This window comes from Myotis yumanensis, unplaced genomic scaffold, assembly GCF_028538775.1.
Source record: "Myotis yumanensis isolate MYYU_CA2020_CCGP unplaced genomic scaffold, mMyoYum1.0.hap1 SCAF_1, whole genome shotgun sequence".
NCBI classification, from domain to species: domain Eukaryota; kingdom Metazoa; phylum Chordata; class Mammalia; order Chiroptera; family Vespertilionidae; genus Myotis; species Myotis yumanensis.
In genome coordinates, this window is record NW_027223752.1 from 77,723,256 (window position 1) to 77,749,596 (window position 26,341).

A 26,341-nucleotide genomic window follows, 5' to 3' on the forward strand; every position below is an offset into this window, starting at 1 on the left:
CAATCCCATTTATAATTGCATCAGAAAATAAAACAAAATACCTAGAAATAAATTTAACCAAGGATGTAAAACCTGTACTTGGAAAGTTATAGGACACTGAAAAAAGAAATTGAGGAAGATACAAATAGATGGAAGCATATACCATGTTCATGGATAGGAAGAATTAACATCATTAAAATGTCCATACTACCCAAAGCAATCCAAATTTCACTGCAACTCCTATCAAGATACCAATTGTGTATTAAACAGAACTAGACCAAATATTTAAAAAATTTATATGGAACCACAAAAGCCCCTGAATAGCAATATCAATCTTGATAAAGAAGAACAAAGTTGGAGGAATCACTCTACCTGATATCAAACTATAGTACAAGACCATAGCAGTTAAAACAGCATGGTGATGACATAAAAACAGACATATAGATCAGTGGGCCAGAATAGAGATCCCAGAAATGAACCCATGCTTTTATGGCCAATTAATATTTGGCAAAGGAGACAAGAACATACAATGGGCTAAAGACACTCTATTCAATAAGTATTGAAAAAATTGGACATATATGTGCAAAAAAAGAAAGAAAAAAAGAAACTACACCACCTTCTTATACCATGCACAAGAAGAAACTCAAAATGGATTAAATATTTCAATGTAAGAGTTGAAACCAGGAAAACTCTAGAAGAAAACATAGGCAGCAAAATCTAGGACATTTCTCATAGCAATATTTTTTTCTGATATATCTCATTAGGAGAGGGAAACAAAAGAAAAAAATAAACAAATGGGACTACATCAAAGTAAAAAGTTTTTGCACAAAAAAAGGAAACCAGCAACAAAATGAAAAGACAAACCACTAAATGGGAGAACATATTTGCTGATGATACATCTGATAAGATGTTAATATACAAAATTTATAAAGAACTTTATACAACTCAACACACACAAAAAATCCAATTAAAAAGTGGCAAAGGATCTGGATACACCTCCAAATAGGACATACAGATGGCTAACTGACATGAAAAGAAACTCAACATGACTAATCATCAAATTAAAGCCACAGTGAGATATTACCTCACACCCCTCAGAATGGCTGCTATCAACAAATCAACAAACAACTAGTATTGGCAAGGATGTGGAGAAAAGGGAACCCTCATGAACTGCTGGTGGGAATGCATATTGGTGCAACCACTGTGGAGAACAGTATAGAGTTTCCTCAAAAAATTAAAAATGGAACTGCCTTATGACTCAGCCATTCCACTTCTGGGAATATATCTGAAGAAATCCAAAACACTTGTTCAAAAGAACATATATACCCCTATGTTCATTGCAGCATTATTTACAATTGCCAAGATTTGGAAGGAGCCCAAGTGCTCATCAGTAGATGAGTGAATAAAAAAGCTGTGGTACATTTACACAATGGAATACTACTAGGCTATAAAAAAGAAGGAAATTTTATCTTTTGCAACAGCATGGATGGATTTAGCAGTGGTTCTCAACCTTCTGGCCCTTTAAATACAATTTCTCATGTTGTGACCCAACCATAAAATTATTTTCGTTGCTACTTCATAACTGTAATGTGGCTACTGTTATGAATCATAATGTAGATATCTGATATGCAGGATGGTCTTAGGCAACCCCTGTGAAAGGGTCATTTGACCGCCAAAGGGGTCACGACCCACAAGTTGAGAACCGCTGGTCTAGAGGGTATGATGTTAAGTGAAATAAGCCAGTCAGAGAAAGACAGATACCATATGATTTCACTTATATGTGGAATCTAATGAACAAAATAAACAAAATAGCCCTAGCCAGTTTGGCTCAGTGGATAGAGCGTCGGCCTGTGAACTGAAAGGTCCCAGGTTCGATTCCGGTCAAGGGCACATGCCCGGGTTGTGGGCATGATCCCCGATGGGGGACTTGCAGGAGGCAGTTGATCCATGATTCTCTCTCATCATGGATGTTTCTATCTCTCTCTCCCTCTTCCTTCCTCTCTGAAATCAATAAAAAATATATATAAAAAATAAACAAAATAGAAACAAACTCATAGATACAGAGAACAGACTGACAGCTGTCAGAGGGTAGGGATGTTGGGTGAAAAAGGTGAAGGGATTAAGCAAAAAAACCCCAAAATAACAGACAACAGTATGGTGATTAGTAGAGGGAGAGGGTGATGGGAGGAGGGAGAAGAGGATAAAGGGTGGGGTAAATGGTGATGGATGTAGACTTTACTTGGATGGTGCACACACAATACAATATACAGATGATGTATTACAGAATTGTACACCTGAAACCTATATAATTTTATTAACCAATGTCATCTCAATAAATTCAATAAAATTTTAAAAAAGAAAACACATATACACACATATACATATATACACTCACATACATAAATACATATGTATACACACACAATGTAGTATTTTTCAGTTTTAGGAAAGAAAGAAATCCTGCCATGGGTGAACTGGAGGACTTTGTAAAAAGCGAAACAAGTCAGACAGATAAAGACAAACACTGTACGACCTCACTCAATATGTGGAATCTAAAACAGTCAAACTCACAGAAGCACAGAGTAGAATGGTGGTTGCCAGGGGCTGGGAGGTGGGGGAAATGGGGAGATGCTGGTCAAAGGTACAAACTTTCAGTTAGAAGATTAATTAAGTTCTGAGGAGCTAATGTACAGCCTGGTTATAGTTAATAGTAGAGTGTGGTATTAAAATTTGCTAAGAGAGTAGATCTCAAGTGTTCTCACCACACACAAAAAGAGAGGATCTGTGTGAGGTAATGGTTGTGTTAATTAGCTTGATGGTGGTAATCCTTTCATAATGTGTATGTATATCAAATCATCATGTTGTACATCTTAAACATATACAGTTTTTATTTGTCAATTATACCTCAATAAATCTGGGAGGAAATAAAAATATAGTTCTTAAAGGGGAAAAAAATATAGCAAGATGGCATACATAGCCTCTGCAATTAGGTTGAACGGCCACATAGAGCTTTTGCAGCTCTCAGCAAAATCTTCCCTACAAAGGCCTTCGAGGTTCTTCTCTAAATCTGAAGAGTAGCTCCCTCTTAGCATCCTGGGAATTAGATGAAGACACATTCTACAGAGAGGTGAGCAAGCAAGAGAAATGCACTTTCCTTTTACAAACCAGTAGCTGAGCAGGATCTACACATCTCAAAGCAGACCTAAAGTAATTTAAAAGTAGTTTCTGTAAGTGCAATTTATCATTTATCGATCATCGTTTAGGTCTCAGATTTAAAATGTTAACTTCGACTACATAGAGCCATTCTATTTCTTTCCCCTCTTACTGAGAACTGGTTTCAATTATGTAATTAAAGAGGGCTGAAGCCCTGGCCAGTTTGGCTCAGTGGATAGAGTGTGGGTCTGTGGACTGAAGGGTCCCAGGTTCAGTTCTGGTCAGGGGCACATTGCCCAGGTTGTGGGCTCAATCCCCAGTAAGGGATATGCAGGAGGCAGCCAATCGATGGTTCTCTCTCATCATTGATGTTTCTGTTTCTCTCTCCCTTTCCCTTTCTCCCTGAAATCAATTAATATATATATATTTATATAGGTTTCAGGTGTACAACTTATATATATATATTAAAAGAAGGCTGAAGAATTTTTACTCTTATGCCTTCATCCTGATTGGATAATGGTTTGCATTGACTGGTTGAGAGCTGTGGAAACACAAATATGAGGCAAAAAACTTGGATACTGAAATAAATATTTACAAACACACTAGACTATAAACTATGAGGTGAGGGTCTGTGTTCGTCACATTTGTGATGGTTATGTCCTCAGCATTCAGGCACAGTTGAATACTCCAACTAGTGGGTATGTGCTGAACGTTCCCAATCCACAACTACTTACAGAATCTTAATTTTTGTCTTAGACACTGTGTGCATCGTGTAATCAGAATGACCAAGATAGACAAATCTCCGCCCTCATGAAGCGTATATCCAGTGGCAGAGAGAGATCAGTGACAATGAAGAAAAATGATGCAGTGAAATGGGAGGGGGGGGGCGGGGGGGGCGCGGCTCAGAATGTTTCCATTGTAAACAGTGTGCTCTGAGAAGTCTCCTGAAGAGGGCTCAGAGTGATTATCAACATTTACTAGATACAGAGTAATAAACGATTGAGATACACAGAGCCACGGTGTCAGGGCTCCAAAGCAATTACTTCCAATTCAGCAGGTAAGTTCTGTCTCTGTATTTTTATTTGGGGTTGCTTATAGGAGTCTTGGAGGGGAAAGTGACTAAAGCATTAATTTTTAGATTTTTAGAAAGAGTTGGTGAATTTGCAAAAGGTCTTTGAACGAATAGTTTACACAGTGAGAGAACAGCTTGGTGGTGAGCTTGGCTGGACTGTTAATTGCCTAAGTATTTTGTGTATTTCTGACTCCCTACCTCTTCTGCAGCCAACCCCGCCAGGGAAAGTCGTTAAGTCCTGTTGAATGTTCACATCCTGCAGGCAACTACAAACTATGGTTCACGAGATGGCTTAACAACAAAAAGTTACTGAAAACATTTAAAAGTGCAGCAAGTTCACGGGGGAGAAACTACTCTTTGCACGAACAAAACATTCAAATGATGAAGATTCTCTAGATACGGAATTAATGCAGATTTCCTTCTTGTTTCGTTTATTTTGAAAAATCCACTTCCAGTATCTAACATCTAGTAGGCGTTCACTGTGTGTTGTCCCCATCCCACACCGCCTGCCTGAAGGGGGAAAAAATCATGTTGTTTGGAGGTTTTGTTTTGTTTTCTTAGCCAAGTACTTAAATCACCACGGTTTCATAAGTACCTTTTGATGGGTTTCATTGTTTTGTTTATTTTGCTTTAGTCAGTGCAGAAACCCTCAAATTTCCTTCTATAACAAACTTTTTTTCTTCATCTGACCTGTCTGAGGGAGGCGGGCTGCAGACGGACCTCGCAGCCGGGTTGGTTTTTACACGGGCTATGACTTACCCACACAGAACTCACGGCCTCTTCTAAGAACCAATGTTCAAGCTAAGAGAATAAATGCAAGTGCTCGCTCATCTTTCGAAAAACATGCTCTTGGTATGTTCGCCCATATCCATCGGGTTCTCAGTAATGAATACAGACGGTGGCATCGGGTTTTCACCTACAGAAGTTGTGCCTTACATTTCTGGGAAGTTATTTCCTTGTCTGACGTTTTATTTTCCTGGCTTATTCAGTCTTTAACATGCCACACAAAACCTCCTCTCCTAGCGACTGTCTCCCTTTGTAAAATGGCTGAGGAGTGGAACACTTGGCCTGGGAGGGTCCTCTTAGGCTTACTCTCCCCTCTCCCCCGCTATTCCTTTCTGTACACTCACAGCCCAGGCCGCCAGTTTCTGAGCTGAAAGATCCCGCGGTGGCGAGGAGAGGACCGGGTCCCGTTGGCGACAGGCTCCTGCGGGCGGCGACGAGCCCGCCAGGGTGAACGGGGGCGCCGGGGTCAGAGCCCTCGAGGTTGGGGGCCTTGGGCGGAGCCGCGCGACCACTCAACCTGAGCGCCCTGCACCCCCGTCCCCTCCACGGGGACAGAGTCGCCCAATCTGTCACGACCCCATGGAGATCGTGCTCTTCGCGGTGCCATCTCCGCGACCGAGCCCGTCGCGGGGCGGACGCTGGCGAGAGAAAAGCCGGGCCCGGGGCAGAGAGGGAACGAGGGGCCGGGAGCCGGGGGATTTCCTCCTGTGCTTCCCCCTCCAACGGGAGCGGAAAATGTGATTTGCTGTGCATTCCAGGCGCGGTTCCCTGGGGTGACCTCTCCCAGCCGGCCCGGGCGGGGGAGCAGACAAAGAGGCGAGGCGGGCGGAGAAGGGACCCCGCGGGGAAGCAGGAGGGGTGCGGGGGCGGGGGCAGTACCGGGAAAGGGGGCGGATAGCGGGTCCCGCGGCGGCGGCGGCGCCTGGCCAATGGAGAGGCGCGGCCCCGGGCGCCGCGCTCGGCCGCCGGCATTTAAACGGGAGACGGCGCGATGTCCCGCACTCGGTGCGCCCTCCGCGGACCGGGCGACCCAGTGTGCGGCGAGAGCGCTCCTCTCCGTCCCGCTGACCCCGCGCCGAGCCCGGCGGCTCGGGCCGCGGCTGCACCCCGCGCCACGCGTCGAGAGCGCAGGCCGCGTCCGCACGCTGCGCTGACAGGTGAGCGTCGAGGCGCCGGGCGGGGTGTGCGTGTGCGTGTGCGTGTGCGTGCGGGGTGTGCGTGTCTGCGCGCGCAGGGGCTTCCAAAGCGACTCCCAAGTTCCGCTCTGTGGGGGCGCGCGGCCGCCCTCGGTGCGGGTGGGCCGGGGCCCTCCCGTTCCCCGGGGTGAACCCTGAAAAGCTGTCGCAGGGTTTTTCCTGCCGAGGCCCCGGCGGCTAGACCTCACCTTGCGCCGTCTGCGGGGAAGGGCTGGGCAGGAGGCTCTCCAGAGCGAGAGCGCGTCCCGTTTCCTTCTCCCGGAGCCCCGCGAACGCTCTCCTGGTGCGGAGTTCCCCGGCCGGGGTGCGGGAGCAGAGGGCCAGGGAGCAGAAGCTGCGGGGAGCAGCGGGGACCTGCAGCTCGGCCGCAGACCGCGGGGCCAGTTAAACTGAGAGGGTTCAAGTTTTTGAGGCGGGGAGCTGGGCTGCTCTCGGTCTCGGGGCACCCGTCGGAGTGCCGTGGACGAGCCTGCCCTGGGCGGGAGGATCAGGAGAATCGGCGGTTGACTCGCGCAAGAGTCGGGAGACTTGGTCCCGGATGCGGACTCCGGGAGCCCTTGGTGCTCACGCGCCCACGTGCCGGTTGCGCGCTCGTGGGCGCTCGGCTCCTTGTTTCAGGCTTCTTTCCGTCCCGTGCGCATCTCGACGGGACCTCTGACTTGCAGGCACCGGGCAGCGACACCCCGCCAGGTCCCACTCCCGCGGGTACCCCTTAGTTTGTGTTCTAGAGGACCCCCTCCTCGCCTCGCTGCACCCCGCCATGGACGGAGCACGCGGGACTGCTCGGACGCCCAGGTGGCCTCTCGACCTCTCCCACCCCTCGCTCACCCACTGACCCCTCGGCAGCGCGGGGAGCAAGGCCAGGGGCGGAGGCGCTGCGGGGCTGTCACCTCATCAGCCAGAATTAATTGTAGTCATTAGGCTGGGGGGCGGCGGGGACAGACGCGCCCCCACTCTGGCTTGGCATTGTCTTCAAATTCCAGCTCTGCCTTGGGGGCGCCTCAGCCTGGCGTTCCTCTGCGCCTTCTTCAGTGACGGTCCCTGGGCACGGCGTGGGGGCAAACATGAGGTGAGCGAGGCTCTGCGATGAAGTCCCTTCCTGTGCGTTTAGAGCTGGCCTGCATGGGCTCCGGGTCGAACCCGGTTGCCGCCTTCGGCCCGACTCTTTTAGACAGAAATATAGCCTCAAAGTTAGGGGTTAATATCTCTTAAGAAATGGAACAAGGGCAGAGAGGCGACCATTGGTAGGTAATTAGATCTCCTGCTGGAAAGAGCAGATCCCAGCGGTGTGCGGGTCTGTTTATGTTCCCCTTCGAGATGGTGCCAGGACAAGAGTCGATTAAAATAATCTATTGTGTTAAGTGGGTCATCAGGGATTTAAACTGTCCCCGGGACCCCAGCGTAGTGGCCTCCCTCTGGCGGTACACACAAGTTAAATAAATAGCGGAGAAGAGGTTAAGATAACCCCGTCCCAGGGTGAGGAGTCTTCTTTCTCCCCAGGGCTTTCCAGCTCCCCCTCCTCTTCCTTTCTTTCTTTTTTCTTTTTTTTTTTTGGAGGGGGAAGAAGGGGGGCATAGGAACTTGAAGGGGTGGATTTTTCAAAGCAATGAGGGGGAGATCTTAAGAAAACTACAGATTATCATCTCCTCCCTGGCACACCCAAGTCTACAACAGTAAGTAATTTGATTACTATCACTGGATAAATTGCACTTTCCAATGGTTCACTAATTATTTAAGTGTTCTTTAGATCTGTAGTTGCTCTGTGTGCATGTGCTTAACCCCCAGGTCATTTAGAAATTAAAGTCTTTTGTAAATTTAGTAATTTCACAGATTTCCCATTTTCTTAAAAGTTCATTTTGAGTGAAATGTTTTGGCAACTCATGATCTATAGGAAATGTAAGTTGGCTGACAGTCTGTAGGTGAGTGCTCACACAGGGAAGAATAGAAACGTAAGTCCCCACATCTCTGAATGAGAACTGCCTGCCCGCCTTGTCTTCTAAACTGAAGCCCCCAGTCTTAATGTTTCAGTATTAAAAGGGATATCAATCCAAGAAACGCTTGTCAAGGGCAAAGCCGTGGAGCGTGTCCTAGAACAGAGAGTGAAGAACCGGTCAGCCTAAGCCTGCTATGGAAGGTGAAGTGGTACCAGCCCATGTCATACATCTGCAAGGAATTTTCCTTCATTTTAACATATGCTCTTAGAAATGCCAAGTGCAACAGTAATTCCTGGGACAAGAAATTTCCTCCACAGTGAACATGAAGATACAAAAGAGATAATCATTTGAGTTTAAGGTATTTTTCAAACGTTACTGCATTACAAACAAGTCCGTATGTCCTTTGTTAAATACTGTGGTGGGTGTCCACAGAATAGCGCTTGAGGACATGTGTTTGAGCGCTAGATAGAATTGGACTCAAATCGTGGCTCTCTTACTTGGGAGTGGTATAACCTTGGACAGATTCCTAACCTCCCTGATTGGTAAAACAAACACAATATTATCGATCTCGTGTTTTGTTGTGAAATGTATGGTAAAATTTGCTCGAAATTTAGCATAATACTTGGCATAGTAAGGGTTTAAAAATATAGGTGACTGTTCTTATTAGTGATGATATTGGAAGAGGCAGTAACATTCTACAGCACCAGGATATTTTTATAAGGTGGTTCTGAAATTAAATCCTAAATCACACTCACACAGGGACCAACATCTTTCACTGCAAGACAGAACCTATAACTTACCTGTCTCTCCATAGTGCTGCTCAGTGAAGAGTTATTGTTTATTTCTTTCAGACTTATTTCTTGTTGACTGCAAGAATTGTATACAATCATTAACTTCACACACACACACACACACACACACACACAAATTTCCCCATGAGCCTAGAGCTCCTGAGATACGGAACGACCAGGTGGTCTTCTCCCGGCCCTATGCAATGCTGGACCCCCTGAGTGGGGTTCAAAATCACCAGGTCATAGGGTACTTGCAACATGTACAGGTTGAGACTTTATGGCCCACTAGTTGGCCAACCACCAACTCTTCTTCTTGGTACAACTTGTCTGAAAAAAAAAAAAAAATCAACCCAGCACATTCTTAAATTTTCTATTTAATTTCCAAAAGTTGACTTTTTAAAAAAGTAAAGATCAAAATAAACTTTGCCCTTCTCAAAGAGTTAACCCTAAGATAAAGGAATAGATTCTTCTAAAATCTGGTCTGCACTTAGAGCATTTGCTGTCAGTTCTGATTTTTTTTTTTTATGCTGGGAGAATAATTTGATGCCATACCTGCTGAATGTCTTTCTAAAACTTTACTCATCAGGAGGAATTGATCAGACATCGAGGCACAGACTGCTGGCTTGCTGACCATTGTCTCTTCACTGTAATTCCCACTCAACACTCCCATTTAACTGGTGATAAGCAGGTTGGCTAGTTAAAATGAGAAATATAGCAAGAAGAGGGCAGAAAGGAGCTAGCCTAAACTTTTGCAAAGACACCAGGACATTGGAAACAGTCACATATAGCATTTTCATTTTTGATTCCTCAGAATTAGATTATGTGCTCATCGTCTTGTAAAGACTGGAATAAATCACCATGTCCTGTTCAGGACAGAGGTGGTTAAACTGATTTGAGAGTATGTATATTCTATGGGACAAGTGGATTGGAGGGAAGGATGGTGATAAAGGAAAAATAAAAAAGATGGGATGGGTCTTGCTGGTAGGGAACAGTAGTAGAGAAAGCTCACCACAGACAATATGATCACATTACTTGGAGGAGAAATGCATTAAGGGGACATTGAGGCAAGGTTAAAAGATTATTGTCTGTAAAGGAAAATTAAGGGAGGTCTTTGTGGGTGTCATGATGCAGTCTGGATCAGAGTTACAGCTTTAATTTAATGATGTGAGTGGGTCATTCTGTATATGCAAATTACCAAAAAATGTTTTTCAACTCATGGTTGTACATGGGTGATAATTCATAGGAACCTAAGTCTGGATTAGCATTTGGGTTGAGTTTTGATAATGGGGCACTCCGCTAGGTGTTGATGTGGAAAAGAATGGTCCTCAAGCATTTTACATCGTCTTGATTTCCTCCATGTCTAGGATATTTACAAAGTGCAAATTATTTTGTGGCCATACAAATGGGATTTCAAGAGCAAAATTAGTCTTATGTCCTTCACTGAGTCATCAGGACCAGGTTGATGTGTGTGTGTGTTGGCAGGGGGTAGGTGGGGGGTGGGGGTGGGTTGGATGGCTGGCCACAATGACTAGACAGAGCCCTGGTTCCAGTACTCATTACCCTTCTCATCCCCCTCACTCTCACTCATGTGGAGTATGTGGAGTCCTTCAGAGCTCTGCTCTTCTCTAAGAAGCAGAGGTCTCTGTTGATTGAGATTCCAGAAGTTGGTTTTCACTCCTCTCCAAATAGCTCATTAATAAGATTTAAGAACTCTAAAACCTCAAAATTAGCGCTGAAGACCTTTGAAGAATAGGCTTTTTAAAAATGAGAAAACATTTCATAATATTTTCCACATCTAATAAATCTTATTTTGAGACAAATTTACTTTTCTTATTAAAAAGAAACCACCAGCCTGTCATTCTAGATTCCTTTGGCTTATGGGGTACACATGCTCCCATAGGAACAGGAAGCCTGTCCAAACTAACACTGAAAACCACAGTTGACTAATTTGGGGTTTACTGCTTGATTGTTGGTTTCTGCCATAGTGAATACAGTGACTTCAATTAGAAGATGAAACCCATAGTCTTACGCCTGGGGTCAGGTAAAAAGCAGTGGCTATTTGGGGTTCTCCTAGAGAAAGGAAGGCAAGTATCTATCTAGAAGCTCCCTAAACTGTAAGGAGCTTGCTACACTGAGGGTGAGAACGAAAGGATTGCAGTCGGCTGCACTGCTCATTGGTATGTGGGAAGGCGTTTTAAAATGCAAAGAAATGGGAGCTCTCTAAATCAACATGGTCTGTAATAATCATGTAAGAGCACCTCCTGTGTGCCAGGCGCTGAGGATAAGGTGACGAGTAAATGCTCACAGCTCTCAGTTTAGGTATTTATGTAATTACAGATGTGAAAAGGCCAAGAAGGAAAAGCTGAGTACAAAGAAGGTCCTAAGTTGGTCTGCAGGGAAAAAAAATGACATTTTTAGACAGATATTTGTGGGAGGGATGGCCTCATGACGTGAACCTGTCATATGCAGTGTATATTCCCAGTCAGTCTCAGATTGGCCTCTGTGATGTGGGCTCTGCCGGCCTTGCTCTGGGAGGGCTGTGTTATCCTGGAGGGAGGAGGGACAGAGTGGGTATAGGCCCTGGGCTCTCTTATATGCTCCTCTTTGAAATGGGCAGAGACTGTTTTAGTTTAGACCCTGTCCCTGAGCTGAATAAATAGCAGAAACTTGTGAAAGCGTTTCAGTTTCACTCTATAGCATTTGCGGAGGAGACTGGACGGTCCTGGCTCCAGCTATCCTGGGCTCTGGAGAAAATCAGCCCTGTTTTATAACTGGACTTTTCTCGTGAGTGATTTTTTAAAAAGACAAAACAAGGAAATTAATTTTTTTGGGGTGGTGAGGCAAAAAAAAGGGCTCTGTTTAAAGAACAGGGATGTTGTAACATAAACTGACAAAAGCCAGGGAGTCTGCAGTCAGAGCAGAGAGCTAAATGTCACATCATCAGCTCCAAACTTGAACTCGCCCTAAAGTATTAGGCTAATGTTGGGAAGATGGTGCCATTTAAGGATATTTTATTTATTATTTTAAATAATTCTTTATTGTTGAAAATATTACATATGTCTTCCTCTTTTCCCCATTGACCCCCTCCAGCCTGCCCCCGATCCAGGCCTTCAGCACCCTATTATCTGTGTCCATGGGTCACTGAAGGATATTTTAGATTTAATATCTAATTATCTTAATTTGACAGTGTCCTTCGGGTTGCATGGTGTCCTGTAGAGAATGTAGAGTCCACACTGCCTTTGTCTTTGAAAAGTAATTGCTCTAGCTCAGGGGTGGGCAAACTTTTTGACTCTGAGGGCCACAATGGGTTCTTAAACTGGACCAGAGGGCCGGAACAAAAGCATGGATGGAGTGTTTGTGTGAACTAATATAAATTCAAAGTAAACATCATTACATAAAAGGGTACGGTCTTTTTTTTTTTTAGTTTTATTCATTTCAAACGGGCAGGATCCGGCCTGCGGGCGTACTTTGCCCAGGGCTGCTCTAGCTGATAGTTCCTTGGGGGCGGGGGGGTGGGGGGGTGGCTGTGATAAGGTTAAATTGCACTTCGTGATTATCTTGGGTAACACCAGTGTTCAGAAGAGAGCAGGGAAATGATGCTTCACATCTTTGTCCTTAAGTTCAGAAAACTGTGATGAGTTCAGGGCAGGCCAGGCCAGGCCAGGGGAAGTTTTAGGATTCAGGTCAGATGTGGTGTGATGGCCTAAGGAGGGAGGCTGTGAATCTGAAAATGCCCTCGTCCCTCTGTACGCTGTGGCTGCAAGTACTCCAGGCCTTCCTACTCAAAGCTCATTAAAAGGCAGTCTTGCACTCTAACAACGTCAGTCCCCAGGTGACTGCATGTTCAGGTTTGAGAAGCTGTCCCAGGAGAATCCTAATAGTCTGATGCTTCCCTCTTTCGCTTTCCTTTTAAAAGTCTGCTCTTCCTGCTCCTCCTGCTCCTCTTCCTCCTCTGTCTGCCCTCCCTTCCTGAACACCCTTCCTCAGATCAATACTCCTTTTCCCAATTTACATTCCTTACTCCATTAATTTTTCTCTCTCCATCTTTGCTTTACTGTTTTATTCTCTTGTCTGTTTTCCCTCTGCCTCCCCCGTTATTTAATTTTTTTGTCATTGTTCATATGCCATTTTCCTCTCTGATCTTTATCTAAATCCAGACCCACCCACAATAATTCACTGTCCCCAATCTATTTAACATGTCTATGGCATTTACTAATGCAAATATTTGCACACACCTGTTCTCTCTTGTGCCTATTTTCTGCCTTCTAAATTTTATACACACACACACACACACACACACACACACGTGAATGACACATTTCATCATTTAAAGTAGAAAAGTATATATCTTTGTGTAAAGAATGATATAATGAATATCTGTACTCAATTTAAAAATGAGAATAAGTGAGGGGTCCAGGAGTCTTTGTGAATTACAAGATCTTTCTGGTAAAGTAATTAATTCTGTCCGCAGTACCGTCATACGTTTGGTAAGTTCTCAGATTGCTTTCACTTTTACATTAGATCTTATCTGAATAGCCTATCTGGGGAGATGAGGTATATACCGTTGCTTAAATGAAGTCATTTATTGAAAAGTAAAGTGATTTTCCTCAGGTTAGATAGCAAGTTGGTGCCCGAGGAATTCCAATAAAAACTCAGTCTCAACTTCCCATCCAGCGCCCTTCCTGTGAAGTATCCTCCCTCGGTCCGTGCCTTCTGGTCTCCCCACTGGTCACCTTCCTAAGCCTGAAAACAGTGAACATCATAAGCATCCAACCAACTGAACAACTCGGGGAGCACTGAGGCTAGTTAGGGGGAAAGACTGGGAGACTTGCCTGGCATGTGAAGCTAATTTATTTTTGCTAAAAACAAGGTAAGTTTCCCAAAGAGGTGCAAGGTAATCTGGCATTGAAATGGTAGGAACTTACTAAATATTGTCAAGTACAGGAATGAATACTGGTAAGTGACCACAATACAAATCAAACATAGTTGGTGTCAGAAGCCAGGAAGCAATTCCTCCGGGAGCACCTGTGATGAAGAGAAGGGCCTGGGCTGAGATCTCGACTTATTCACGGCCTGATGGCCAGGAGAGTAATAGGAACAATAGTACCAATTCGTAGAGATATTGTGAAGAGTAAGTGAAATATTTTACCTAAATGTTTAACAAGTGCCTGCTGACATACTAGCTGCTATTTCATGTGCTGCCTAACACAGGATACAGTAGGTGATGTTCCCTGTGAGTCAACATCATAGAGTTCATGGACTTAGATCAGTGGTTCTCAACCTTCCTAATGCCGCGACCCTTTTATTATAGTTCCTCATGTTGTGGTGACCCCCAACCATAAAATTATTTTCATTGCTACTTCATAACTGTAATTTTGCTACTGTTATGAATCGTAATATAAATATCTGATATGCAGGATGTATTTTCATTGTTCGCGACCCACAAGTTGAGAACCGCTGAATAGTCTAAGCTACTGTACATCTAGGCTATAGGGTATAGCCTATTGTTTCTAGGGTACAAGCCTATACAGTATGTTGCTATATAAAACAACACAAGATTAAATCAAGCACAAGAGAAAAGGGTTTAATCAAAACACGTGGTAAACACAAGATGTATGAGGCTGTTTTACAGCAAACCTTTTTTTCATAAGTAGAAAGAGTGCATCCTAAAATAATAAAAATATAGTATAGTAAATATGTAAACCAGTAACATAGTCATTTATCATCACTATCAAGTCTTATGGACTGTACATAACTGTATGTGCCTGTACTGTTATATGACTGGCAGCACGGTAGATGTGTTCACACCAGCATCACTACAACACGGGAGTAATGCCCTGTGCTACAATGTTACAATGGCTACGATGTCACAGGCAATAGGAATTTTTTAGCTCCATTATAATCTTACAGGACCACTTTTTGTTTGTTTCTTTTGTTAATCCTCACCCGAGGAAATTTTTCCATTGATTTTTAGGGGGAGTGGGATAGAGAAGGAAAGACAGAGAGAAACATTGGTGTAAGAAAAACACATGGATTGGTTGCCTCCTGCAGGAGCCCTGACCAGGGCCTGGGCCAGGGAGGAGGAGCCTGCAACGGAGATATGTGCCCTTGACTGGAATCGAACCTGGGACCCTTTGGTCCGCAGGCCGATGCTCTATCCACTGCGCCAAACTGACTAGGGCCAGGGCCACTTTTTGTATCTGCGGTCCGTCACGGACCAAACTGTTGTTATGCAGCACGTGGCAATATTAACATTTTAATGAACTTTTCTATTTTTCATGTCTTCCCTTTCTGTGCTTCCTTCCTTTAGCATGAGCCGCACCGCCTACACTGTGGGAGCCCTGCTTCTCCTCTTGGGGACCCTGCTGCCAGCTGCTGAAGGGAAAAAGAATGGGTCCCAAGGTGCCATCCCCCCACCAGACAAGGCCCAGCACAATGGCTCAGAGCAAACTCAGTCTCCCCAGCAGCCTGGCTCCAGGAACCGGGGGCGGGGCCAAGGGCGAGGCACGGCCATGCCAGGGGAGGAGGTGCTGGAGTCCAGCCAGGAGGCCCTGCATGTGACCGAGCGCAAATACCTGAAGCGAGACTGGTGCAAAACCCAGCCGCTCAAGCAGACCATCCATGAGGAGGGCTGCAACAGCCGCACCATCATCAACCGCTTCTGCTACGGCCAGTGCAACTCCTTCTACATCCCCAGGCACATCCGGAAGGAGGAAGGCTCCTTCCAGTCCTGCTCCTTCTGCAAGCCCAAGAAATTCACCACCATGATGGTCACACTCAACTGCCCTGAACTACAGCCTCCCACCAAGAAGAAGAGGGTGACGCGTGTGAAGCAGTGCCGTTGCATCTCCATCGATTTGGATTAAGCCGGGACACCCTGCCTGCCCTAGGGATGCAGCCCCAGGCAGTCCCAGAGCCAGACCTAACACAACCTGATTTGAACTTGGCTTAAATCTAGAGACAAGAAGAACCACCAGCTGCCTCCTGACGGGCACCTGCTAGTGCGTAGTTTGCATGCATGCGTGTGCATGGGTGGCTGTGGCTGTCTGCAGACACCAGAGGAAACATAGTCTTTGTTGGAGGGCGCTTCCTATCACCTAAACGAATCTGCTTCCACAGGGGGCGGCCCAGAAAGCCCACACCACCCCGGCATTTTCAAAGGTGCAGGTCTGAGCTCCGGTTCTGCCTTTGTCTTCCATGTGCCCTCCTAGGGACTCTCCCTTTAGAATGAATGTTGATGGAAGAGGCCACTCTGAGGGCAGGAGACCTGTGTTAGTGCTGTATTAGACTTGGAAGGGGTATTTCAACCTGTGCTTGCTTCCTGCCTTCCTCCTCCCTTCCATAGTCAACCCCTTTGTAGGATCTCAGTGACTATTTCAATCTAATCTCCTGTTTGCCAAGGGTTCCAAACTAACTCACTGGACCATGGATGTAAATGTTTCCCATCTTTGGAAGACCCTTCAGACTCTAGGGGAGCTGGTGTGGACAAGGGCAAGGAGGACGGAGGAGTGAGAGAAGGGAGGGTTTGAGCTTAAGGACCACTTGGGCCCAGCAAAATTCATTAGGGAGATGTGCAGGGTCTTGGAAGGCCAGCCCCAAAGCACAGTGAGACCCATGTGTTAGCAAGTTTTCTCCTGGTATTTAACAGAACCCAAGTGAACAGAGGAGAAATGAATTTGCAAAAAATAAAATCGTTTAACGTTGGCTGTCACTGATTTGCTGAAACTAGTTGGAACCCAATTCCAAACTTAAAACACAAGTACTGGCCACATGGAGGTTAGCCCCTTCCTGCTTGGCCCCTCTGGAGGACAATAGATGTAGCTCAGCACCCCCCACATAGGGATCGGAAGAGAACAGAAACCTCGTAAGCAAGAGGTTCTAATTCCCTTTGCTTGGTTATAATCACCTCTTTCCCAATTCGCTATTTCTGGGTAATGCTTGTGAGTGGCATAGCCTGGTTGCCAAGGGTCTGCCTCTGCTGGGTGTCCCTGACAGTGAAGAACCAGGCTCAGAGGAGAGCGTGGAGGGCCTGCTTCATTCTAGCTGGAGGAATCTTTGGTTGTAGCCATTGAGAGAAGTTTGAGCCGGAGAGCAGGACAGAGTGAGGAAGTAAAGGAGGTTGCTTCTGGCTAAGGAGTAGTTTAATGCCTGGGAGGAGATGTGAGGGATATGACCTTCCCTTCTTCCTTTGCCCCATGAGGGCCTAGTGGGAAGCCCCAGTAAGAAATCCGAGCATTTGGGTTCATTAGCTGTCATGGTAACATTGGTGGGATTCATGGAACATTGTAACTCTTGAGAGTGTACTGGTAGAGGCTGTCCTCTGATTAAAATTAAACTTGGGCTTCTTCTCAATAGCTACTTAAGATTTGTGTAATGGCCAAAGTGTGGTGTGGGTGAACCTTACTGCATTTTGGGTTTGGCTAACCTGTTCCCTTCAAGCCTGAGGTTTTATATGTAAACGGCACCCCGCCCCCCAACACTTTTTTTTGGTCTTGTATCATCTCAGCCTCACCACCCAAGTCATGTGTAACATGGGAAACCAATACCATAGACTCGTGTTTCAGTTGCCCATCAAGGCTCCAGCATTCAAAGGCCCATTGTAACTAAAGAGACTTTTTATTTTATTTTTGTTTTGGTTCAGTGTTCTCCCATTTAACAACTAAACAAGAACCATACTTTGCAGCCGAAGTTATTTTGAACACCCAAAATGTGGGGTCTAATTTTAAAACTTTTAAACTCACTACTGATGATCCTACTACACTAGGTGAATTTGTGCATTTCTTATACACTGAATGCCCCTGCCCTAAATCTTTCTATCATTCACATCCTCCAGCATTAAATCACAGAATGGATTTAATTAAGCACACAAATGCTAAGCCAGAATTTTTGAGGGTGGGGGGAAAGGAAGAGAAAAGGAAAGGAACTGAAAATGTAAAACCATACTCAAGAGGAAAAATGACATTCAGAACCAGCGTCACTGAATTTCTCTTGTTTTAACTGTGCCATCAGCATGCAGTTGTGTTAAAAGAGGCAACTTAAGTTGGCAGCAGTAATCTTCTTTTAGTAGCTTGTACCACATCTTGCATGTAAGTTGAATTTGGCTGAAGTAAAGAGAATTTCCTCAAAATGAACTTCACTGGGATAATCAGCAGCATAACTGCCCTAAAAACACAGCCTCGCCAAAGAGGGAACCGTCTGCTTTTCTTACTGTGCCTATATTAAACTCGCACAAGTACGGGTGTGTCTCCCAACATTTATTAAAAGTGCCATATCTGTTACATAGTGTATTGGAGTCACCGATGATGTACTGATATGTTTTTTCATTACTATAGTAGAATTTTTTTTAAGTGGCAACTATTTGCAATCTCGATCTTTCCTATTAAAATAATGCCAAACACCAAATATGAATTTTATGATGTACACTTTGTGCTTGGCATTGAATGAGAAAAACACACATCCTGCAAGTCTGTAAGTTGTTTTTGTTGTTGTTGTTCTTGTAGTTCTTCAAAGTTTAAAATGTAAGTGAAAAATCTGGAGGAAAGGATAATTTCCACTGTGTGGAATGTGAATAAACAAAGTTATGGTTATTTAATGTAATTATTAATTCAAATCCTTTGGTCACTGTGATTTCAAGCATTTTTTTTCTCCTTTATTTGACTTCCTTTGAGTTGAGCGAAGAAGAGGCGGGCACATTGTATGCTGTCGGAGGCTTTTATCAGGTCAGCGGGAAATAAGATCTTGACACATCTGAACATGCATTACAGAGTCCAGACCTGAGCTTTTATTTTTTTTAATTGAATGTTCCTTAAAGGTTAACATTTATGAGGCAATATTAAGAATCATTTTAAATGTTATTTTGGAAGACTTATGATGTGTGTGTACAAATAGTGGATAATAATGAATAGTTCGCAAGTCCTTTTAAGGAGAAAATCTAAAATGAAAAATGTGTGTGCAGAACATTTATAAGTGACAAAACAAGTTAATGCTTAAGAGTGAAAGTAGTTCTATTGATTTATCATTCTCAAGATATTTAATATCAACTGCATTGTGTATTATGTCTGCTTTAATCATTTAAAAACAACAGAGGATTATATAGACTATGATTAAGGTACTTTGCTGTGTATGCAGAGGAGAGGGAATTTGATAGTATCATGAAAGTTAATTTGGTTTTAAGCAAAGTTTTATGAATCTGCAACTAGAATGTAATTTTACCCAAATTATGTTCTATATAATCTTTCCCAAAGAGCAATAAATAGAACCTCTTCTCTCTCTCTCTCTCTCTTGTATGTCTGTGTAACTGGAAGTGTTTATAGAGTAGACGTGGTGCAAGGATTCACTTGTGGGAAGGGAGATAGGAAAACAATTAGATCTCTGTGACCTCAAAGGGAATTTATTTCTTCCACCTAGACCTTCCAGATTTTGCTTGATGTCAAATGGATACCTCAGGCTATGGCAGTTAGAAAGAAGAGTTAGAAAGGGTTATGAGGAGCCTTCAAATAGTGGAAGAATGTTATAGAAATGATAATAGCTCTATTTTGAGGTGTTCAAGGGCAAAATGGGAGAAAGATTTTGGGCTCAGTACAAGGATGAGAGTGATTCAGCAAAGCAGTGAGTTGCCATGAGATGGTGATGGTGAACTCCCTGCCCTGGGAAATACTAAACAATATTTCTTCGCTTAGTGACTTTGTTCAGAAAAGTCACTAAGCAAAGAAACAAACAACAACAAGCAGCAGCAACAACAAATCCTGGGGAGGGGAAGAGAGACTGATTTCAAGAGTTACCACATTATATCTCTTAAAATATCCAATTTTCAACAAAAAGTTACGAGTCATGCAAAGAAACAAGAAAGCATGGCCCACATACAGGAAAAAAAAAAAAAAGAACAGCCCTTAGGAAGCCCAGACATTGGACTTATTAGACAAAGACTAACTCAACTCTTTAGATACTCACGAACTAAAGAAAACCATTCTAAGGAACTTAAGGAAAATAGGAGAATGAAATTTCATCAAATCCTGAATACAAATAAAGAAAAATTTTTTTAAAAAAAGAAACAAATAGAAATTGTGAAGCTTAAAAGTATAACTGAAATGAAAATTTTACTAGAAGGGCTGAACAGCAGACTAGAGCAGGCAGAAGAAAAGAGACACACCTTTACCTAGACTAATGAGAGGGAGAGAGGAGAGAAAGAGGACTCTTAAAATCAGAAGTGAAAGAGGGAACATTTCTATGAACCTTACAGAAATACCAAGGATTATAAGGGAATACAGAAGAACTGTATGCCAACAAATTAGATGAAATGGACATATTACTAATGTAACAAGAAGTCTAATTCCATTTTTTTCATGTTTGACTCCTAACATCTTTTATGCCTCACTCCTGTCTCGTTCCCTTCTGCCCCCATCTGGGCAAGCTGATAAGAAAGCCCAGGCTCTCCCTTATTTGGCACTGATGGGACGATCAAACCATTCAAGGACCTTCTGCATGTGAAAACCCTCAGCCTAGCCTTACTCTTTAACCATATAAACTCCAAGTCAGTCTTCTTCCCCTGTTCTCAGACCAGGTTGGGAGGCCTGCCCTGCTCTCCACAGAAAGCCTTGTGATGTGAGTCATAAAACTTTCATTTACTCTTGGTGTGTGTAGTGGTGTCATCAGTCTTGACATCTGAGCCAAACCTTGAATATGGTCCATTCTGTTTATGCTGGTGTCTATAACACCTAGAAACACACAAAGTATGGAAATGACTTGAGAAGAAATAAATATTTGAATAGAACTATCACAAATAAAGAGGTTGAATTAGCAATAAAAAACTTGCCACAAGAAAAGTCCGAGACTAGATGGCTTCACTGGTGAATTTTACCAAATATTGAAAGGATTAATACCAAATGTTTACAACCTCTTCCAAAAAACAGAAGAGAAGGGAACACTTTCTATCTCATGCTATGCGATCAATATTACTTTGCTACCAAAACCAGACTTTGTCAAAATAAAACTACATGATCCCACTTCTAGGAATATATCCCAAGAAACTAGAAACACCAATCAGAAAGGATACATGCACCCCTATGTTCATAGCAGCACAATTTACAATAGCTAAGATTTGGAAACAGCCTAAGTGCCCATTAGCAGATGAGTGGATTAAAAAACAGTGGTGCATCTACACAATGGAATACTATGCTGCTGTAAAGAGGAAGGCACTCCTACTGTTCGCAACAACATGGATGGAGCTGGAGAGCATTATGCTAAGTGAAATAAGTCAGTCTGAGAAAGATAAATATCATTTGTGGATTATAATGAACAACACAAACTGATGAACAAAAACAGATCCAGAGACAGAGAAGCATTGATCAGAGCTCAAAACTCAGAGGGAAGATGGGGGAGGATGGAGGTAAGGGGGAGAGATCAACCAAAGGACTTGTACACATGCATATAAGCCTAACCAATGGACACAGACACCAGGGGGGTGAGGGCATGAGTGTGGGGGGGGGCAATGGGAGGGGTAAGGACACATGTAATACCTTAATAATAAAAAAATAAGAATAAAATAAAAATAAAATTACAGACAAATATTGCTTAGGAATATAGAAGCGAAAATTCTCAACAAAATACTAGGTAATTGAAATCAACAGCACACAAAAAGGATTACACACCATGACTAAGTGGGATTTCCCCCTTGGAAAGGAAGGTTGGTTTAATCATCAATCAATGTAATACATAATATTAGTAGAATGAAGAACAAAAACCACACAATCATGCAGAAAAATCACTTGACAATTTCTAACACTCTTTCATGATAAAAATCACTTAAAACATTCGGAATATAAGGGAATTCTGATAAAAGACCTGATAAATGACATCTATGAAAAACCCACACAGTTAACATTACTTAAGGGTGCAAGATTGAAAGCTTTCCCCCTAAGTGTATCTGCTTTCACCACTTCTTTTCAACATTGCACTGGAGGCTCTAGCCAGGCAACTGGCAAGAAAGGAAAAAAAGAAATCTAGATTAGAAAGGAAGAAGTAAAACTATTTCTATTTTCAGAGGACATAATCTTGTATGTAGGAATACTAAGGAATCCACAAAAGAAGTATTAGAGCTGTCTTGGTCCATTCAGATTGCTATAACAAAATACCACAGACTGGGTAGCTTATTGAAAACAAACATTTACTTCTCACAGGTTTAGAGGCTGGAAGTACCAGATCAGGGTGTCAGCATGGTCAGGTGACAGCTTGCTTCCAGGTCTAGAGCCTCTTTTACAAGGAACTAATCTCATTCATGAGGATTCCACCTTCTTCAGTTAAGCACCTCCCAAAGGCCCCGCCTACTGGTACCATTACCAACGGGGATTAGGATTTCAACACATGAACTGGGGAAGGGAGAGGACACAAACAATTTGGACCAGAGGACGAGCTAATAAATGAGTTTATCAAGGTTGAAGCAAGATCAAGATACAAAAGTTAATTGTATTCTATATATTACCAAGGAAAAACCTAAAACTGAAAATAAGAAAATAATTCCATTTGCAACAGCAACACAAAGAATAAAATGCACAGGGGTAAATTTAACAAGGGAAGTGCTGGGCATGTACATTGAAAACTACAAAACATTCTTAAAAATATTAAACACCTAAAGAAATCGAAAGATATCCTGTGTCCATGGATTAGAAGACTTAATATTACTCAGATTCAACACATCCTCTATCAAAATCCTACCTGGTTTCTTTGAAGAAATGGACAAGCTAATCCTAAAATTTATATGAAAATGCAAGGGACCCAGAATAGCTAAAACAATCTTGAAAAAGAAGTACAAAGTTGGAGGGCTCACCCTTCCTGATTTCAAAACTTACAGAAAACAATTGTTACAAGGCAAACACCCTTGTAACCAGTAGGACTTTTCCCAGCCTCTCCAGCAGTTCTTCCTATGATCTGCTTCTGTTTTAACCGTTTCCCACACTTCAGTAGTGACCACTCTCAACTTTTATAATAATTTGCTCTTTGCATATCTTTATCGTTTTATCACCAAAGTGTGCATCCCTAAACTCCACACTTTAGTCTGGTTATAAGCCAATTAAGTGAGAAAAGATGAAGGTCTAAATTAAGGCAGCCCTAAGCCCCTTCCTGTGATCTGGGTGGTGATTACCAAGCAATCAGGACACTTCCTCCTGTTGCACCAAGTTTACTGGGAAGAAGGTTAAATTAATTGGAAATTTCAAAGTATTTTATTTTATTTATTTATTTTTTAAAATATATTTTATTGAGTTTTTTACAGAGAGGAAGGGAGAGGGATAGAGAGTTAGAAACATCGATGAGAGAGAAACATCGATCAGCTGCCGCCTGCACACCCCGCAACTGGGGATGTGCCCGCAACTAAGGTACATGCCCTTGACTGGAATCGAACCTGGGACGCTTCAGTCTGCAGGCCGATGCTCTATCCACTGAGCCAAACCAGTTAGGGCTCAAAGTATGTTAAATAATTATTTTGTTCCTTATCATAAAAAACAAAGCTTAGATTCCGATGCTCACAAAAGGATTCTACCACCTTCTATGTTTATAATTGAAGCTACTTTTTCTCCTCTGTTCATTTATCTTTAGCACATGTAGCATTAGTCCATTGCAAGTGAACTTCACTGCCTTGCAGACATCCCACAAATGCCAATACCCCTTGAATGTAGACATTTATTACTATGCACAGTGATAGCACAAGTTAAATACGGGAAGTAGATACCTATTGTTTTTTTACTTCTGCGCCTCTTTTTTTTAAAAATTTTTTTCTTTAGAGAAACTCTTGCCTTATGTGATGCCATCCAGACTTCTTATTACTGTGCCTTTCATCCTTGCTCCCCCTGTAGGCATAGGGCTGACATAAGACCACATCGGAAAATCAGAAGGCCCATTCCAATTGGCCAGTATGACTGATTTTAGAAATGGGCTTGAAACAACCTGGATGCAAAAGAATCTTTCTTAAGATTTGAATAATGAGACTGGGAGAAACAAGATCTTTTTGCTTTTCTAGGATCACAAGTTATAATAATCCTGTAGACCAAAATCTGATCACAGGGATCTTATCCAGGTATCTGGATGAAATTGTCTGAAGAATGAAGCCTCTATACACAAAAAAGCAGGGCCAAAATATGGAGTAAGTATCTCAGTGAAAGAATTTCTTCCCTGGAGCAACTTCAGGGGAATCAGGCCAACCTCTGGGTCATTCTGTATTAGTTATACATCACTTTATAACAAATTATGCCAAAACTTAGCAGCTTATAACAACAAACATTTCGTATTTCACACATTTTTTATAGGATCTGGGAGTGACTAAATTGGATGGTTCTGGCTCAAAATCTCTCATGAGTTTGCAGTTAAGGTATCAGCAGGGGCTGCAGTCATCTAAAGGCTTGACTGAGGTTGGAGAATCCCCTACTCATAGGGCCCACGCACATGGCTGTTGGCTGGAGGCCTCAGTTCCCCACACTGTGGACCTTTCTTCACAACATGGTAACTGGCTTCCTCCTGCATGAGCAAGCCAAGAGAAAGCAAGGAGGAAGCCACAGTACCTTTAATGACTTAGTCTTCCAAATCACACTTTACTTTCACTTTATTCTATTTGTCAGAAGCAAGTCACTAAGTTTGCCGACATTTGAAAGGAGGATTTTTAGGCTTCACCTCTTATAAGGAGAAGTATCAATGAACTTGTGGTCCTATTTAAAAATCAACACACTCTTGCCTGGCTAGCGTGGCTCAGTGTTTGAGCATTGATCTGTGAACCAGGAGGTCATGGTTTGATTCCTGGTCAGGACACATGCCCAGGTTGCAGGCTCTATCCCCGGCATGGGGCGTGCAGGAGGCAGCCGATCAATGATTCTCTCTCATCATTGATGTTTCTATCTATCTATCTCTCTCCCTCCCTCTCTGAAATAAATGAAAATATATCTTTAAAAATAAAATAAAATCAACACACTCTTAGTTACACCAATCAGTAAATTCAATCTTTGGCTTAGTTTGCATTGGGTTTATGTCACTTAAGACCCACAGACTCCTATACCCGTGTCACTAAGAAAGTTTTAGATGTTATTATTTATTGCTCTTACTCTGTGATTGATCTTTAATGATCGAATGCAGGCAAAGCAAAGCTACTTTTAGTGTCCTGCATCTGTATCACCTGTAGCACCAAAACTGGTTCTACAGAGGCAGGATTTTAACCCATAGCAGAGAGAACTTATCTTCCAGCAGGGCCAGAGCCCCACTTAGTAGACAGAAGTTGATATTCAGTGCCACTGAGGCACCAGCTATACTGCCTTCCAATTCCTTCCCATTCCCTCTACAAACCTCAAACTCAGGCATTCTCTTCATAGATAAACAATTTTGGATTCAATTTTTAATTAAAAGGATGGGTCTAGTCAGCACTTTCCACCTTGAAGTTTCCCATTAAAGGCCCAAGAAGAGACTCTTAAAGTTGAAGATTCTAAATCTTATATTTTTGAAAACTTATACCAGAGGAGCAAAGTAAAGGATGCTTTGAATAGAAGGGGCCATTCACCATGGAGAAGAAATTGCCACTTGAATTACATTTATAAACTAGTTTACTAAAAAAAATTATCACAGATTTTAAAAATTCTTCTTTTTATTAAATGTCAGTGAGTGTTCTTGCTCACAATAAAAAGAATCTATATTTTAGGTTGTTGAATCAGAAAGAGGTGTATTAAAAGTGATTAGGTAGCTCACAGACCCTGTGAGGGTGAGGCAAGAATCTTGTTTGAATGCTGCATAGGAATATCGAGTCCAGAAATAAACTAGCCATGGAAAAAATGCCCTACACACCATGGTGCTATTGCAGGAAAGCATCACTGGTTTGCCCACCATCCCTTAGTTATGTTACTGGGGACAGATGTAGAAACTGCAACCCAGACACCCAAGAGCCCAGTGACTCCCTCTTCATGATTGACAGAAGTTATGCGTTCCTATGAATGGTTGCTGACTCAGGTTGGTTGCTTCTGCTGCAAGTCTAGTGTGGTGTCACTGCTCGTTGGAATCCAGGGCAATTTACAAACAACTTCATGGGAGTCTGGGAAGTGTGAGTGTTCACTTTACACTCTACATTATGGGAGGCAACCTGGTAGGTTCCTGGAGTAGGCACCCAGAGAGCAAGAGGCCCCATCAAAATAATTTGTGAACACAGGTAAAAAAAATGTGAAAGGCTTATATGAAAACATCAGCCTCTTGTCCCATCTCTTCTACCTGACTCTCCTCAGCCTCATTTCTCAGGGTCAACCCTTTTCAATTCTTTTTGCCTGTTTCTTCTGCCATTGCTGAAGGTTCAACAGGGGTCAGTGCCCAAAATGACTCACTCACATGGCTGGCAGTGGACGCTGGCTACTGCTGGAAGCTTAGTTTCAAGTGGACTCTTCACATGTCTTCGGCTTCTGAAAGCACAGTGGT

At 43.1% G+C, this 26,341-nt stretch overlaps 1 protein-coding gene across 4 annotated transcripts; it reads left to right on the plus strand.

Moving 5' to 3' along the window:
* Window positions 1–6,007: 6,007 nt before the first annotated feature.
* Window positions 6,008–16,622, plus strand: GREM1 (gremlin 1, DAN family BMP antagonist). Of its 4 annotated transcripts, none has more exons than XM_070425520.1 (2): window positions 6,008–6,147; window positions 15,222–16,622. In XM_070425520.1, exon 2 carries the CDS (start codon window positions 15,223–15,225, stop codon window positions 15,775–15,777), a length of 555 nt encoding a protein of 184 aa, XP_070281621.1. In that variant the 5' UTR covers window positions 6,008–6,147; window position 15,222; the 3' UTR covers window positions 15,778–16,622. The 4 variants fall into 4 exon arrangements, with proteins under 4 accessions (XP_070281621.1, XP_070281612.1, XP_070281602.1 ...); XM_070425511.1 differs by lacking the exon at window positions 6,008–6,147 and adding an exon at window positions 6,683–7,859; XM_070425501.1 differs by lacking the exon at window positions 6,008–6,147 and adding an exon at window positions 6,683–7,255.
* The last annotated feature ends 9,719 nt before the right edge of the window (window positions 16,623–26,341 follow it).